Raw genomic sequence first — 15,207 nt, forward strand, 5'->3', positions numbered from 1 at the left:
GATTTTGCTTAATGTGAAGTCAGTGGGGAAAGTACCTTCACTGATTTGAAGGAGCTTCTCTGCAAAAGGTTGAGCATTTGGATCTCCTTGAAGTTGGACCCTCAGATTTGTTTGTAATAACATTTTTTTTCACATGTCTCCAAAGAACAGAAGCCTTCAGGCAAGCATTAAGCTCATCTACTGGCGTTGACTTTGGAATGACGGGAAGAGTTTGACAAAAGTCTCCAGCTAAAACTACCAGAGCTCCTCCCATCAGTTCATTATTTCCTCTTAGATCTTGTAAAGTTCTATCAAGGGCTTCAAGTGATTTCTTATGTACCATAGTACATTCATCCCACACTATGACTTTGCACATTTTTAACACTTGAGCCTGGCCAGATGTTTTGCTGATATTACATGTGGGATGCTATTCGTTGGCAATGTTTAGTGGCAATTTTAATGCTGCGTGTGCTGTTCGTTCTCTATCCATCAGTGTCGATGCAATCCCAGAAGAAGCCAGTGCAAGTGCCACGTCACTACTTGCACGAATTTCAGCAAGTAGCAAATTAATTACAAATGTTTTTTCCTGTTCCTCCAGATGCATCAAGGAAAAGTATACCATCTTTTCGGCTTCTGATGTTATCTATTATAGTGTCATATACTTTTCTTTTATCATGATTTAATAGAGGGTTTCTTGATTGTACAAATATTAGTCGTTCTTCAGTATTATAATTCTTTTCTCTCATAAGTTCATTGTTGAAGACATCATAGTTATTTCATTCTGGAGGCTGTACCCCTAACTGTTGTAATGTTTTATTACTGATGGCCAGTTATTACTGATGCCTCATTAAAAATTTCTCTAGAAAATTTTAAGTCAATGATGGGATTGTCTCTTTGAAGTTTTGCAAGTATGCCTTCACTCATGCTTTCTTGGTGTTTCCCCCATAATCCATTAGGGTTTGATGGATAGCAAGTTGTCAGGATGATGACAAAAAGGTTTCTTATCTGAGCTGGTGAAGCAAAATTCCAATGTTGATCATCCTCTAATAATCCAAGCTTTTGGCATGCCTCTCTGAAAGTATTACACACTTCTCCATTGACCGTTTTTTAAAAAGTGAAAGATCCTCGAACAGTGTGAAGTAGTATTCTTATGAAGGGGTGAATAGAGCTTATTAGGAAATTATTAGTGCTTATTGGAAACATGCTGAAAATTGCGAGGCGTAAGGAAGAGTCTTGTCCTTTGCCATAGAAAAGGTGCAAGGACAAGAAGAGAGACAGTTTTGGAAAAGAACAGGAAAGAACAGGATGCAGAGCTGAAGGACGGGGGACAAGATGACATCCAAGGATTTGCAGTCATAACATGAATGCGGGAGGCTCTTAAGTGGGTGAAAGGGCTCTGTCCTTATAGACGTTGAGAGGAAGGAGGTGAAAGAACATGTTTTGAGAGGAAGTTTGGTAGAGGGGTGGATCTGTTCATGACACGGCAGAAAAAGGGTATAAGAATGAAATTGAAAAGATCAAATGGCACAGGCAGCCTTTTGATAGACATCTGATTGTCTTGCTGTTTCTGTCCAGTGCGGCCGCACTTGAAAAATAAAGAGTTTTTGCTTCAAACCTCATGGAGACTGGCTGTCTTTTTAAGATTCACATTTAAGCTATTGAAAGAGTTCCCTTCACTTAGAAAAAAGCATTCAGCATTGTTAAGATTAAGGGTGTACACACGACTCAAGGCTTTGGTAGCAACCGCATCCTGTCCTGAAACTGATACTCCTTTTTTTTTCTTTTGGAGAAGACCTTTCTAGATGCATTCCATGTGTAATATTTTGGAACTTCAGGATATAGCAGTGACCTTGCAAACAAATCCTGTCCACCCAGCTGAAAGAATGCTGTCAAGGTTGTATTTGGTGGTTCAGCAGCAACTGTTTCAGCATTATATGTTGTAAAGTAGACTCTTTGACCATTTTCTAAATGCACACTAAGGTGAAAAACAGTTGGATGGCGTTCATGAATCAAAAACTGAAAATCCGCCAAACTGCTTCATTACTGCTGATATATCTTCCCAGCTGGTATTGAGATAGTTCATCATTTCTGTTTTCATCAGTGTGTCCAAAAACAGCCATGTCACTTCCCTTGTTCACATACTTACATATGTACTTAATGGATTTTATTGAGTTACAGTATTCAACATTTATGTGTGCTTGAAACATTTTAGAAAGGAGTGAAGAATATGGAACAACCCATCTGTTGTTGACTTCTACTTCTGTGTTGCCTCTAATCTTGAATTTTGCCGTGAAGTCACCATCTGATGGTGCTCGTCTTCTATAGAGAGGATAACCGTCATGTCCAGTTTGTGTGTCTGTAACCAATTGTCTGGGATACTTCTTACTGCACTTGCCTTCCTTCATATATGGTGCGTTCATATTAAGGTTTCCACATGGTCCGTGAATCATATTTTTGGTCACCACTACATAGAGGCTAGAGTCTTCAAATGGATTTGGGAATTCAGCAGATATAACATTGTCTATTTTAGTCGGATGTTCTTTCAACCAAATTAGATTATGGGAATGTGGAAGTCCTGGTTTCAGCCATTCAGTTGAGTACAGCCAGCATCGTGTTTCTCCAAATACATGGCCCTTATTTATTACATGGATTAACTTCATTTGTTTTAGTTTGAACACTCTTGCTATTAAATCATGACTATCGCTGGGTGTCTGACCAAATAAAAGTTCTTCTTTTATCTCTGGCCAAGACGGATTACACGTGAAAGTAATGAATAAGTTAGGGCGTCCATAAGATCTCACATATGTCATGCCATCATGAGCGTATTCATGCATGTGTCTTGGGCTTCCTGTGAATGTAGCAGGTAGAATTACCATTTTCCCAATGTTATCAACACTTCTATCATTGGAGACAGTATCCCTTAGGTGGATGTATTCATCCACTTGAAGTTTCTTTTGATTTTGGTGTATGAAGAGAAGACGCTCAGTTTCAATTTTGCATACATATCAACAATAAATTGATGAAATAGCTGCCGACAGTTTAAAATATCTAATCATTAATATTTCTAATCATTATTCCGTATGCATTGTTGAGTGTGTTCTCATGGTCCATGTACCCACTCACAGGGATGGCCGATAGTTCCCAGCCCACTCTTGAATTGGTCAGGATGGAACTCTACAAAGAGTTCCATCATTCCAACTGGACAAAAGACAGAAGTCAAAGCAATCTGAATTTAAGAAAACCCACTTTTTATTAGTTGGTGCACCTGAAGTTGGGTTGATTTGCATGATGTTGAAGTGACACCCATCTTCACCTTGCCAAAATATCAGTGGATATTGAAGTGCATCACACCATCGATGTGTTTCTGCTATACGCTGTAGTGAATTACTGTACCTTTGGATGATGATGTCACGTTGCTCAAATTCCTCACCTGACACAACGATTGCAACTTCGTTTGTTTGAGAAGCATTGAAGCGACGTTCATGTTCTCCCACTGGCTTTTTATCAGTTCTAATCACTACTCTGTATTCATCTGTTGGCATGCATTCTAAGGCTGTTTTGAATGTGTTAATGATTTGGTTGTGTTGGTGTAACATGCGCTGTAAGTTCAACACAATATCATGTCTCACATCAGGAATGTAATGGCACCACTGATCTGCTTCTAGTTGGTCATCCCCCATAAAGGAAATTTGTAAGAACTTGGGGCTTTGATTGGGCAAAGCCATCATAGATCCTGCCTTGTGGTAGACTTGACCTTCCACTCTGAAAGTTGTTGGGAAGTTCCTTTCTTCAATTACAGATGTGGTGCCAAATGATGTCATTTGAAAACATGAATTGTATTTTCTTATGTTGTGCAGGAAATGTTTTGATTCTGAAGTACTTCCAGACATATAAGAAAGATGGTCATCTGGTGGTTGTTGTAAAGGTGGCAGTGTAACTTTTCCACTCTTACAGCATAATCCACGTGGCACCATTTTAAATTTCTTGGCATGACAGTAACTACATATTTGGTCCATTTGTTCAATAATAACATTTGGATACTGATCATAGTCCTTTTGAGGATCATAGTGAAAACCTTCAAGCAACAAATTTGAATGCTTTCCTTTCCTAGTTGCAGTGACTTTTCTCCTAATTTCTTGAAGTCTGTCATTTTGCTGTTCTGGAGTCTCTGCTGCTCTTAATGTAGAGGCTCTTTCTTGCTTTTTTTGAAGACTGGCCTGATGCCATTCTTGGAGTCTCTGCTGCTCTGGTTACCCTGGCCTTTTCTTGCTTTTGTTGAAGCCTGGCCTGACACTGGATGTGCTGGCTTTTTCTTGCCTTTGTTGAAGCTTGGCCTGGTGCTGTTCTGGAGTCACTGCTGCTCTGGTTGCCCTGGCCTTTTCTTGCTTTTGTTGAAGCCTGGCCTGACGCTGTTCTGGAGTCTCTGCTGCTCTGGTTGCCCTGGTCTTTTCTTGCTTTTGTTGAAGCCTGGCCTGATGCCATTCTGGAATCTCTGCTGCTCTGGTTGCGCTGGCTTTTTCTTGCCTTTGTTGAAACCTGGCCTGATGCTGTTCTTGAGTCTCTACTGCTCTGGATGTGCTGGCCTTTTCTGGCTTTTGTTGAAGCCTGGCCTGATGCTGTTCTGGAATCTCTGATGTTCTTGACATAGAGGCTCTTTCTTTTGTTGGTCCAAGTCTGGCCTGATGTTGTTCTGGAGTCTCTGCTGCTCTGGATGCCCTGGTGTTTTCTTGCTTTTGTTGAAGCCTCGCCTGATGCTGTTCAGGAGTCTCTGTAATCCTTGATGTATTTGCTGTTTCCTGGTTATTATAAAGTCGGCAATCAGTTGACTCACACGCTTGCTGGAATTTTCTCTCTTTTTGCTTTTGGTGGGATTTTTCCTTCGGTAGTTTTTCTTTTTTGAGACATTTTGAAGCTGATTTTAAAAACACAATAATTTACCAGTGTAAAACAGAAAGGAGTAAGTTTTTTTAAAAAATTTGGGGTTCAGGGAATAACTTATTACAATGCACACTATTGAAAATGTCCCTAATAATTATTGTCTCTGTTGTGTTCTAACCTCCGCTGGGAAAATCCTCGCAAGAATCCTTGCAAACCGCCTTTTGCTCCTCTCAGAAGACACCCTCCCAGAATCCCAGAACGGCTAGAACGGATGGCAACAGTCTTGGACAGCAATGGCTCCCAAAGTGACCCATTTAAGGTGGAACAGGGATGTGTTATTGCCTCAACTTTATTCTCCATCTTCATCGCTATGATACTTCACCTTGTTGACGGGAAGCTTCCCACTGGAGTGGAAATCATCTATCGGACAGATGGCAAGCTGTTTAACCTCAGCAGACTGAAAGCCAAAACCAAGGTTACAACAACATCTGTTATATAACTCCAGTATGCAGATGACAATGTCGTCTGTGCGCATTCAGAAGATCTACAAGCCACTCTAAACACCTTTGCAGAAGCATACATGAAGCTTGGGCTGTCACTGAACATCGAGAAAACCAAAGTGCTGTTCCAGCAGTCACCAGCCATCCCGTCCCCAATGCCAGAGATACAACTTAATGGTGTAACATTAGAAAATGTTGACCATTTCCACTACCTTGGCAGCCACTTCTCCACCAAAGTCAACATCGACGCCGAAATACAACACCGCCTGAGCTCTGCAAGTGCAGCATTTTACCGAATGAAGCAGTGTTTGAGGACCGGGACATCTGTAGGGATACCAAGGTGCTTGTCTATAAAGCTATTGTCCTCCCAACCCTGCTCTATGCCTGCGAAATGTGGACTGTTTTCAAACATCACATGCAACTCCTGGAACGATTCCATCAGTGCTGCCTCCGGAAAATCCTGCAAATATCTTGGGAAGACAAGCGGACAAACGTCAGCGTGCTGGAAGAAGCAAAGACCACCAGCATTGAAGCAATGGTCCTCTACCATCATCTCCGCTGGACCGGCCACGTTGTCCGGATGCCTGACCACCGTCTCCCAAAGCAGTTGCTCTACTCTGAACTTAAGAACGGAAAACGGAATGTTGGTGGACAGGAAAAGAGATTTAAAGATGGGCTCAAAGCCAACCTTAAAAACTCTGGCATAGACACTGAGAACTGGGAAGCCCTGGCCCTTGAGCGCTCCAGTTGGAGGTCAGCTGTGACCAGCAGTGCTGCAGAATTCGAGGAAGCACGAGTGGAGGGTGAAAGAGAGAAACGTGCCAGGAGGAAGGCGCATCAAGCCAACCCCGACCGGGACAGCCTTCCACCTGGAAACCAATGCCTTCACTGTGGGAGAAGATGCGAGTCAAGAATAGGGCTTCACAGTCACCTACAAACCCACAAAAACAGTCATCAAGGAAGACCATCTTACTCATCCAATGAGGGATCGCCTAAGTAAGTAAGTAAGTAATACACACACACACACACACACACACACAGACATTCAAAGGAAATATCTGATGTACAGACATCATATCTTGGACATTTCCATTTATGAGTGTATTTAATTGATTATGTTTTTCTTTTTCTCTATCTCTCTCTCAGACATACTTTCCATTTTATATTTTTAATAAAAAGAAATGGAAAGGCCTCAAAGGTGGGAGGAATAGTCTGTCAAACCCCACCTTGTTGTTAAAAACGAAACATTAAAAAGATAATAATTATTTTCCATTTTATTTTTTGAATGAAATAGGTCCCTACCTTGTGTAGGGAAAATGCTGTTTCCAAATTATCCTGGAAGGAGCTGTCTTATTGGGACAATGTTGAACAGGAAGATGACTACCTCTTCTGGGACCTAGCAGGGCAGAGTCAGCCTGCAAGTCCTGCAAGAATTTTGCAGAAGGGTCAAAGAAGGTGTGGTTAGGAGGTTTGGAGGCTAGAAGTATTCATAAGCATAAAAAGGCATCATTAAAAAGATAATAATTTATTTTCTCTGCTCTCTTTGGAATACAGTAGAGCCTTACCTTGTGTAGGGACACTGCAGTTTCCAAATTATCCTGGAAAAAGCGGTCGTATTTAGAATAATGTTGAACAGGGTAGATGGCTGCCTCTTTTGCGGCCTAGCAGAGCGGAACCAGCCTGGAAATCCTGTAAGGGTTTAGAAAAAGGATGAAAGGAGGCGGGGATAGGCGGGTTGGAGCCTAGAAGTATTAATAAATATAAAAAGGCATCATTTAAAAGATAATAATTGTTTTCTCTGCTCTCTTTGGAATAAAGTAGTGCCTTACCTTGTAGAAGGAAAATGCTTTTTCAAACCACCCAGCCAAAAGCTGCCTTCTTTGACACAATGTTGAGCAGGGAAGATGGCTGCCTCTTTGGGGCCCAGCTGGGAGAAAGCTAAGTAGAAGGCCTGCAAGGATTTAGCAGAAGGGTGATAGGAGGCTGAGGCGAGGGGGCTCTGGGGGCCAGAAGTGTTCATAAGCAGAAAAAGGCATCAACAACAAAAAATACCTCATTTATGTAAGTCGCAGTGGTCTCAGGAAGTGATTTAAAGTATTGTAAGTCCCATCGTCCATGATCCATTCTCTTCCAAACTGCAGTAGGATGTAGAGTGGGTCGCGGGGGCTCTGTGTGCCAAGTTCGGTCTTTATCAGTAATTAATGAGGGTCGCAGTGGTCTCAGAAGGTGAGTGAAGTTACTGCAAGTCCCATCATCCATCTCCAAATTCTTCCAAACTCCAGGATGTAGAATGGGTCATGTGGGCTCTCTGTGTAAATTGTGGTCCTGATCCATCATTGTTGGCAGTTGTTATGTTCTCAGGAAGAGAGTGTATATATTGCAAGTCCTATCGTCCGTGGTGCAATCTCCTCCAAAAAGCAGCAGGATGTAGAGTGCATCATGGAGACTCAGTGTGCCAAGTTTGGTCTTTATTGGTAATTGGATTAAAGTTGCTGTGGTCTCAGGAAGTGAGTGAAGGTACTGCAAATCCCATTATCCATGATCTATCCTCCTCCAAACAGCACCAGGATGTAGAGTGGTGTTGTGGGCTCTGTGTTCCACGTTTGGTCTTGATCAGTCATTGGATGAGGTTCACAGAGGTCTCAGAACATGTGTGATGATACTGCTAGTCCCATCATCCATGTTCCATCTTCCTCCAAACTGCAGTAGGATGTAGAGTCGGTCATGGGGGCTCTGTGTGCCAAGTATGGTCTGTATTGATAATTTTCTGACACAGCCTAAGGCCTTTTACTCTCCTCTCTTGTCACCTCATAATCTTGGAACTTTCAGGCTGGCCAATCAGAGACCATATGCAAATAGTACCAAGTGGCAGCGAATCAGAAAGCTAGCACATACATGTCCCAGATTCTCTCATTAACTCTCTTCACCACCAGGGGGTCCTGTTGTGGCTGGCCAATCAGAGACCATATGCAAGTCTGTGAAGGTACTGCAGGTCTCATCATCCATGGTGTATCCTCCTTCAAACCACAACAGGATGTAGAGTGGGTCATGGGGTCTCTGTGCCAAGTTTGGTCTTGATCAATCATTGGATGAGGCTTGCAGTGGTATAAGAAGTTGAGGTACTGTAAGTCCCATCATCCATAGTTTGTCCTCCCTAAACTGCACCAGTGTTGAGTTGGCTATGAGGGCTCTCTGTGTCAAGTTTGGTCTGTCTTGGTAACTGGATGAGGGCTGCTGTGGTTAAAGGAAGTGAGTGAAGGTACTTCAAGTCCCATCATCCATGGTCTGTTCTCCTTCAAACTGCTCCAGGATGTAGATGGATCATGGGGACTCTGTGTGCCAAGTTTGGTCTTTATCGGTCATTGCATGAAGTTCGCAGTGGTCTCAGAAAGTGAGCGAAGGTACTGTAAATCCCATCATCCATGGCCTCCACCGCCTTAGAACTGCACCAGGATGTAGACTGGTTTATGAGTGCTCTGTGTGCCAAGTTTGTTCCTGGTCAGTGATTTGTAGAGACCACAGTGGTCTTTGGAAAGTGAATCAGGTGAAGGTACTGCAAATCTCATTGTTTGTGGCCCATACTGCCCTTAACTGAAACAGGTTGTAAAGTGGCCCACTGGGCCTCTGTTTGTCAAGTTTGGTCCTGATCCGACATTGGTATGGGTCACAGTGCTGGTAGGAAGAGAGTGAAAGTACTGCAAGTCCCATCATCCATGGTGAATCCTTATTCAAACCACAACAGGATGTGGAATGGGTCATGGTCGCTCTGTGTGCCAATTTCATCTTTATTGGTCATTGGTTGAGGGTTGCAGTGGTTTTAGTAAGTGAGTAAAGATACTGCAAGTCCTATCATCCATGGTCCACCCCCCTTAGAACTGCATCAGGATGTTGAGTGGTGCTTGCCGGGGGGGGGGGGGTGTGTCTGTGTGCCAGGTTTGGACTTCAACTCCAATAATTCCTGACAGCTTCAGGCCCCTTTCCTATTTCCTTTGCTGCCTCGGAATGTTCAGGGTGGCCAATCAGACACCATATGCAAATTGTACCGCAGTGGCAGCCAATCGGAATCTTGGAACTTTCTGGAGTGGGTCATGGGGGGTCCTGTTGAAGCTGGCCAAGCAGAGACGATTTGCAAATAGCACCACAGCTCCAGCCAATCAGAAAGCTGGAGCATACACTTCCGCCACACCTCTGCCACATACAAAGTTTGACTCTTATTATGTACTTGCTTGGGTACCTGGCGCTGCCCAGGTTATTAGAGAATGTGGGTAATGGCGGTTCTGTATGCAAAGTTTGTTCTTTATTGGTCATTGGATGACTTTTGCATTTTTTTCAGGAAGTGAGTGAAGGTACTGCAAGTCCCATCATCCAAAGTCCATCCTCCTTCAAACTGCAGCAGGATGTAGAGTCATGGGGGCTCTGTGTGCTAAGTTTGGTTTTGATCAGTCAATGGCGAGGTTCGCAGTGGTTTCAGTAATTGAGTATAGGTACTGCAAGTCCCATCATCCATGGCCCATCTCCCTTAGAACTGCATCAGGATGTAGGGTGGGCCATGAGTACACTGTGTGCCAAGTTTGGGACTGGCCTGTGTTTTGTAGGGGCTACAATGTTCTGTGTGATGTGAATCGGGTGAAGGTTCTACAAATCCCTTCATTCGTGGCTCATCCTGTCTCAAACCGCACCAAGTTTAAAGTGGGCCATTGGGCCTCTGTGTGCAAAGTTTGGTCCTGATCCATCTTTGGTGTAGGCAACAGTGCTCTAAGGAAGTCAGTTAAATTACTGCAAGTCCCGTGGTCCATCCTCACTCAAACTGCACCAGGATGTTGAGTGGGTCTTGGGATGGGGGGTGGGGTCTGTGTGTCAGGTTTGGTCTTGTTCTGTCATTGTTGGGGGCCACAAGGTGTTTTGGACTTCAACTCCAACCATTCCTGACAGCTTCAGGCTCCTGTCCTTTTCCCTCTGCTTCATCGGAATGTTGGGGTTGGCCAATCAGAGACCATATGCAAATTGTTCCTCGGAATGTTGAAGTTGGCCAATCAGAGACCATATGCAGATTGTACCACAGTGGCAGCCAATCAGAATCTTGGAACTTTCAGGCTGACCAATCAGAGGCCATATGCAAATAGCACCACAGTGGCAGCCAATCAGAAAGCTGGCACATACTTCTCCACACTTCTGACTGCCGCATACCAACTTTGACTTTTATTATATTACTAGCTTGGGGACTCGGTGCTGCCCGGGTTATTAGAAAAAGTGGTAATGACGGTTCCGTATGCCAAGTGTGGTTTTTATTGGTCATTGGATGACGGTTGCATTGTTTTCAGGAAGTGAGTGAAGGTACTTGAAGGTACTATATCCTCCAAACAGCAGCAAGATACAGAGTGGGTCATGGGGGCTCTGTTTGCCAAGGTTGGTCTTTATCAGTCATTGGATGAGGGTGGCAGTGGTTTCAGTAAGTTAGTGAAGGTACTGCAAGTCCCATCATCCATGATCCACCCTCCTCCAAACTGAAACAGGATGTAGATAGGGTCATGGGGGCTCTGTGTGCCAAGTTTGGTCTTGATCAGTCATTGGTTCAGAATCGCAGTGGTTTCAGAAAGTGGGTTTAGATACTGCAAGACCCATTATCCATGGTCCATCCTCCTCCAGACTGCAGTAGGATGTAGAGTGGGTCATGGGGGCTCTGTGTGCCAAGTTTGGTCTTGATTGGACAATAGATGAGGGTTACAGCAGTCTTGGGAAGGGAGTGGAGGTACTTGAAGTCCCATCATGCATGGTCTGTCCTCCTTGAAAGTGCACTAGGATGTAGAGTGGGTCTTGGGGACTCTGAGTGCCAAGTTTGGTCTTGATCAGTCATTGGCAAGGGTCTCGGTGGTCTCAGGAAGTTAGTGAAGTGACTGCAAGTCCCATCATCCATTGACAAATTATTCCAAACTGCACCAGGATGTAGAGTGGGTCATGCGGGCTCTCTGTGTATATTGTGGTCCTGATCCATCATTGTTGGCAGTTGTAATGGTCTTAGGAAGGAAGTGCAGGTATTGCAAGTCCCATCGTCCATGGTGCATCCTCCTTCAAACCGCACCAGGATGTAGAGTGCATCATGGAGACTCAGTGTGCCAAGTTTGGTCTTTATCGGTAGTTGGATGAGGGTTGCAGTGGTCTCAAGAATTGAGCAAAGGTACTGCAAGTCGCATAATCCATGGTCCATCCCCAGCCAAACCACACCAGGATGTAAAGTGGGTCATGAGAGGACTATGTGCCAAGTTTGGTCCTGATCTGTCATTGGATGAGGTTAACAGCAGTCTCAGAATGTGAGTGATGGTACTGCAAGTCCCATCATCCATGGATCATCCTTCTCCAAACTGCAGTAGGATGTAGACTGGGTCATGGGGGCTCTGTGTGCTAAGTTTGGTCTGTATTGGTAATTGACTGATACAGCCACTGGCCTTTTCCTTTCCTCTCTTTTCATCTTGGAATCTTGGAATTGAGGCTGGCCAATCAGGGACCATATGCAAATTTTCTTCTCTCATGTCCCCATTTCTGCCATGAACCCTTTTCTCCACCAGAGGCTCCTATTGAAGCTGGCCAATCAGAGACTATATGCAAATAGCACCACAGCTGCAGTCAATCAGAAAGCCAGCACATACACCACCACACATCCGCCGCATACAAATTTGACTTTTATTATATGTATAGATTAGCTTGGAGACCCGGCACTGCCCGGGTTATTAGAGAAAGTGGGTAATGGCAGTTCTGTATGCCAAGTTTGGTCTTTATTGGTCATTGAATAATGGCTGCATTGTTTTCAGGAAGTGAGTGAAGGAACTTGAAGTCCCATCACCATGGTCCACCCTCCTCCAAACAGCAGCAGGATATAGAGTGGGTCATGTGCCAAATTTGTGCCAAATTTGGTCTTTATCAGTTATTGGATGAGGGTGGCAGTGGTTTCAGTAAGTTAGTGAAGGTACTGCAAGTCCAATCATCCAAAGTCCACCCTCCTCCAAACTGAAACAGGATGTATATAGGGTCATGGGGGCTCTGTGTGCCAAGTTTGGTATTGATCAGTCATTGGTTCAGGGTTGCAATGGTCTCAGAAAATGAGTGAAGTTACTGCAAGTCCCATCATCCAATCACATGAGGTCTATGTGCCAAGTTTAGCCTTGATCAGTCAATAGATGAGATTAACAGCGGTCCCAGAATGTGAGTGAAGGTACTGAAAGTCCCATCATCCATGGTCAACCCTCCTCCAAAACAGCAGTAATATGTAGAATGGGTCATGGGGGCTCTGTGTGCCAAGTTTGGTCTCGATTGGTCATTAGATGTGGATTGCAGCAGTCTTGGGGAGTGGAGGTACTTTAAGTCCCATCATCCATGGTCTGTCCTCCTCGAAAGTGCACCAGGATGTAGAGTGGGCTATGGGGGCACTGTGTGCCAATTAGGCCTTGATTGATCATTGGATGAGGGTCGCAGTGGTTTCAGTAAATGAGTAGAGATACTGCTAGTCCCATCATCCATGGTCCATCCCTCTTAGAACTGCATCAGGGTGTAGAGTGGGCCATGAGTGCTCTGTGTGCCAAGCTTGGGCCTGGTCTGTGATTTGTAGGGGTTACAATGTTCTGTGGGGAGTGTATCGGGTGCACATCCTGATGCACTTTCGAGGAGGACAGAACATGGATGATGGGACTTCAAGTACCTCCCTTCCCAAGACAGCTGCAACCCTCATCTAATGTATGATCAAGACCAAACTTGGCACACAGATTCCCCTTGACCCACTCTACATCCCGATGCTGTTTGGAGAAGGAGGGACGATGGATGATGGTACTTCCAGTGTGGTTCAGGGCAGGATGGGCCACAAATTATGAGATTGGTCATTGGTGAGGGTCTCAGTTGTCTCAGGAAGTGAGTGAAGTGGCTGCAAGTCCCATCAGCCAGTGTCAAATCCTTCCAAACCGCACCGGGATGTAGAGTGGGTCATGCGGGCTCTCTGTGTAAATTGTGGTCCTGATCCATTATTGTTGGGAGTTGTAATGGTCTTAGGAAAGGAGTGCAGGTATTGCAAGTCCCATCGTCCATGGTGCATCCTTCTCCAACCGCACCACGATGTAGAGTGCGTCATGGAGACTCAGTGTGCCATGTTTGGTCTTTATCTGTAGTTGGATGAGGTTTGCAGTGGTCTCAAGAATTGAGGAAAGGTACTGTAAGTCCCATAATCCATGGTCCATCCGCAGCCAAACCACACCAGGACGTAAAGTGGGTCATGAGAGGTCTATGTGCCAAGTTTGATCCTGATTAGTCATTGGATGAGGTTAGCAGCGGTCTCAGAATGTGAGTGATGGTACTGCAAGTCCCATCATCCATGGTTCATCCTCCTCCAAACTGCAGTAGGATGTAGAGTCGGTCTTGTGTCCTCTGTGTGCCAAGTTTGGTCTGTATTGGTAATTTTCTGACAGAGTTTCTGACAACTTTCAGGCTGGCCAATAAGAATGCTGGCACATACACCGCTACACCGCCACATGTCTGCCGCATACAAACTTTGTCTTTTATTATGCAATGCTGCCAGCATTTGAGGCAATCGTGGGCCACAGATCTGCACATTCCTTGGCTACAGGGCCTGTGATAGCAGAACCTTTCATTTCCTCTTTGTTGTTTACTATCATCCCCACATTGTCTTCAAAGTATAAGAACTTTCTCCTGTACGATTTCCGCTGCTGAATCACCACTGCCGGATGCACCTTCTTCCTGAGTTCTGGCTTGCCTTTCTTCATTGTAGCCATTACCATATTCCCCACGCCAGCAGCTGGCAGTCTGTTCAGCCGCCCTTTAATTCCTTTCACAGAGATGTTGTACAAATATTTGGCCCCTGTATTATCTGCACAGTTGATAACTGAACCCACAGGGAGACCAAGGGAGATGCGAAAATTTGCACCGGACGAACCACCACGTCCTTGCTTAGACATCTTGGACTCCTGGCCTCCCAAAACTGCAAGTCCCATCCTCCATAGTCTGTCCTCCCCCAAATCTTACCAGAATGTTGAGTTGGCCAAGGGGGCCCTCTGTGCTAAGTTTAGTCTTGGTATTTGGATAAGTGTCACTGTGGTTTCAGGAAGTGAGTGAAGGTACTGGAAGTCGCATCATCAATCATCCATCCTCCTCCAAACAGCATCAGGATGTAGAGTGGGTCATGGGGGCTCTTTGTGCCAAGTTTGGTCTTGATCAGACATTAGTTGACGGTTGCAGCAGTCTTGGGAAGGGAGTGGAGGTACTTGAAGTCCCATCATCCATGGTCTGTCCTCCTTGAAAATGCACCAGGATGTAGTGGGTCATGGGGACGTGTGCCCAGTTTGGTCTTGATCAGTCATTGGCGAGGATCTCAGTGGTCTCAGGAAGTGAGTGAAGTGACTGCAAGTGCCATCATCCTAAATGCACCAGGAAGGGAGTGCAGGTATTGCAAATCCCATCATCCATGCTGCATCCTCCTCCAAACTGCATCAGGATGTAGAGTGCGTTGTGGAGACTCAGTGTGCCAAGTTTGGTCTTTATCAGTTATTGGATGAGTGTTGCAGTGGTCTCATGAATTGAGCAAAGGGGCTGCTAGTCCCATAATCCATGGTCCATCCCTGGCCAAACCAAACCAGGATGTAAAGTGGGTTATGAGAGGTCTATGTGCCAAGTTTGGTCCTGATCAATCATTGGATGGGGTTAATAGCGGTCTTAGTATGTGAGTGATAGCACTGCAAGTCCCATCATCCATGGTTCATCCTCCTACAAACTGCAGTAGGATGTAGAGGGGATCATGGGGGCTCTGTTTGCCAAGTTTGGTCTGTATTGGTAATTTTCTGACAGAGCCCCTGGC

General features: G+C 44.8%; 1 protein-coding gene across 1 annotated transcript; it reads right to left on the bottom strand.

The window, feature by feature from the left end:
• Window positions 1-13,897: 13,897 nt before the first annotated feature.
• On the bottom strand, window positions 13,898-14,315 carry LOC137095349 (large ribosomal subunit protein uL14-like). The gene has a single exon (XM_067461896.1). It carries the CDS (start codon window positions 14,309-14,311, stop codon window positions 13,898-13,900), a length of 414 nt encoding a protein of 137 aa, XP_067317997.1. The 5' UTR covers window positions 14,312-14,315.
• Between the last annotated feature and the right edge of the window lie 892 nt (window positions 14,316-15,207).

The sequence above is a fragment of the Anolis sagrei genome, chromosome Y (assembly GCF_037176765.1).
Source record: "Anolis sagrei isolate rAnoSag1 chromosome Y, rAnoSag1.mat, whole genome shotgun sequence".
Taxonomy (NCBI): domain Eukaryota; kingdom Metazoa; phylum Chordata; class Lepidosauria; order Squamata; family Dactyloidae; genus Anolis; species Anolis sagrei.

Excerpts from the sequence above, each read along its gene's own strand:
- LOC137095349 (XM_067461896.1), bottom strand. The coding sequence starts at position 14,311 with ATGTCTAAGCAAGGACGTGGTGGTTCGTCCGGTGCAAATTTTCGCATC.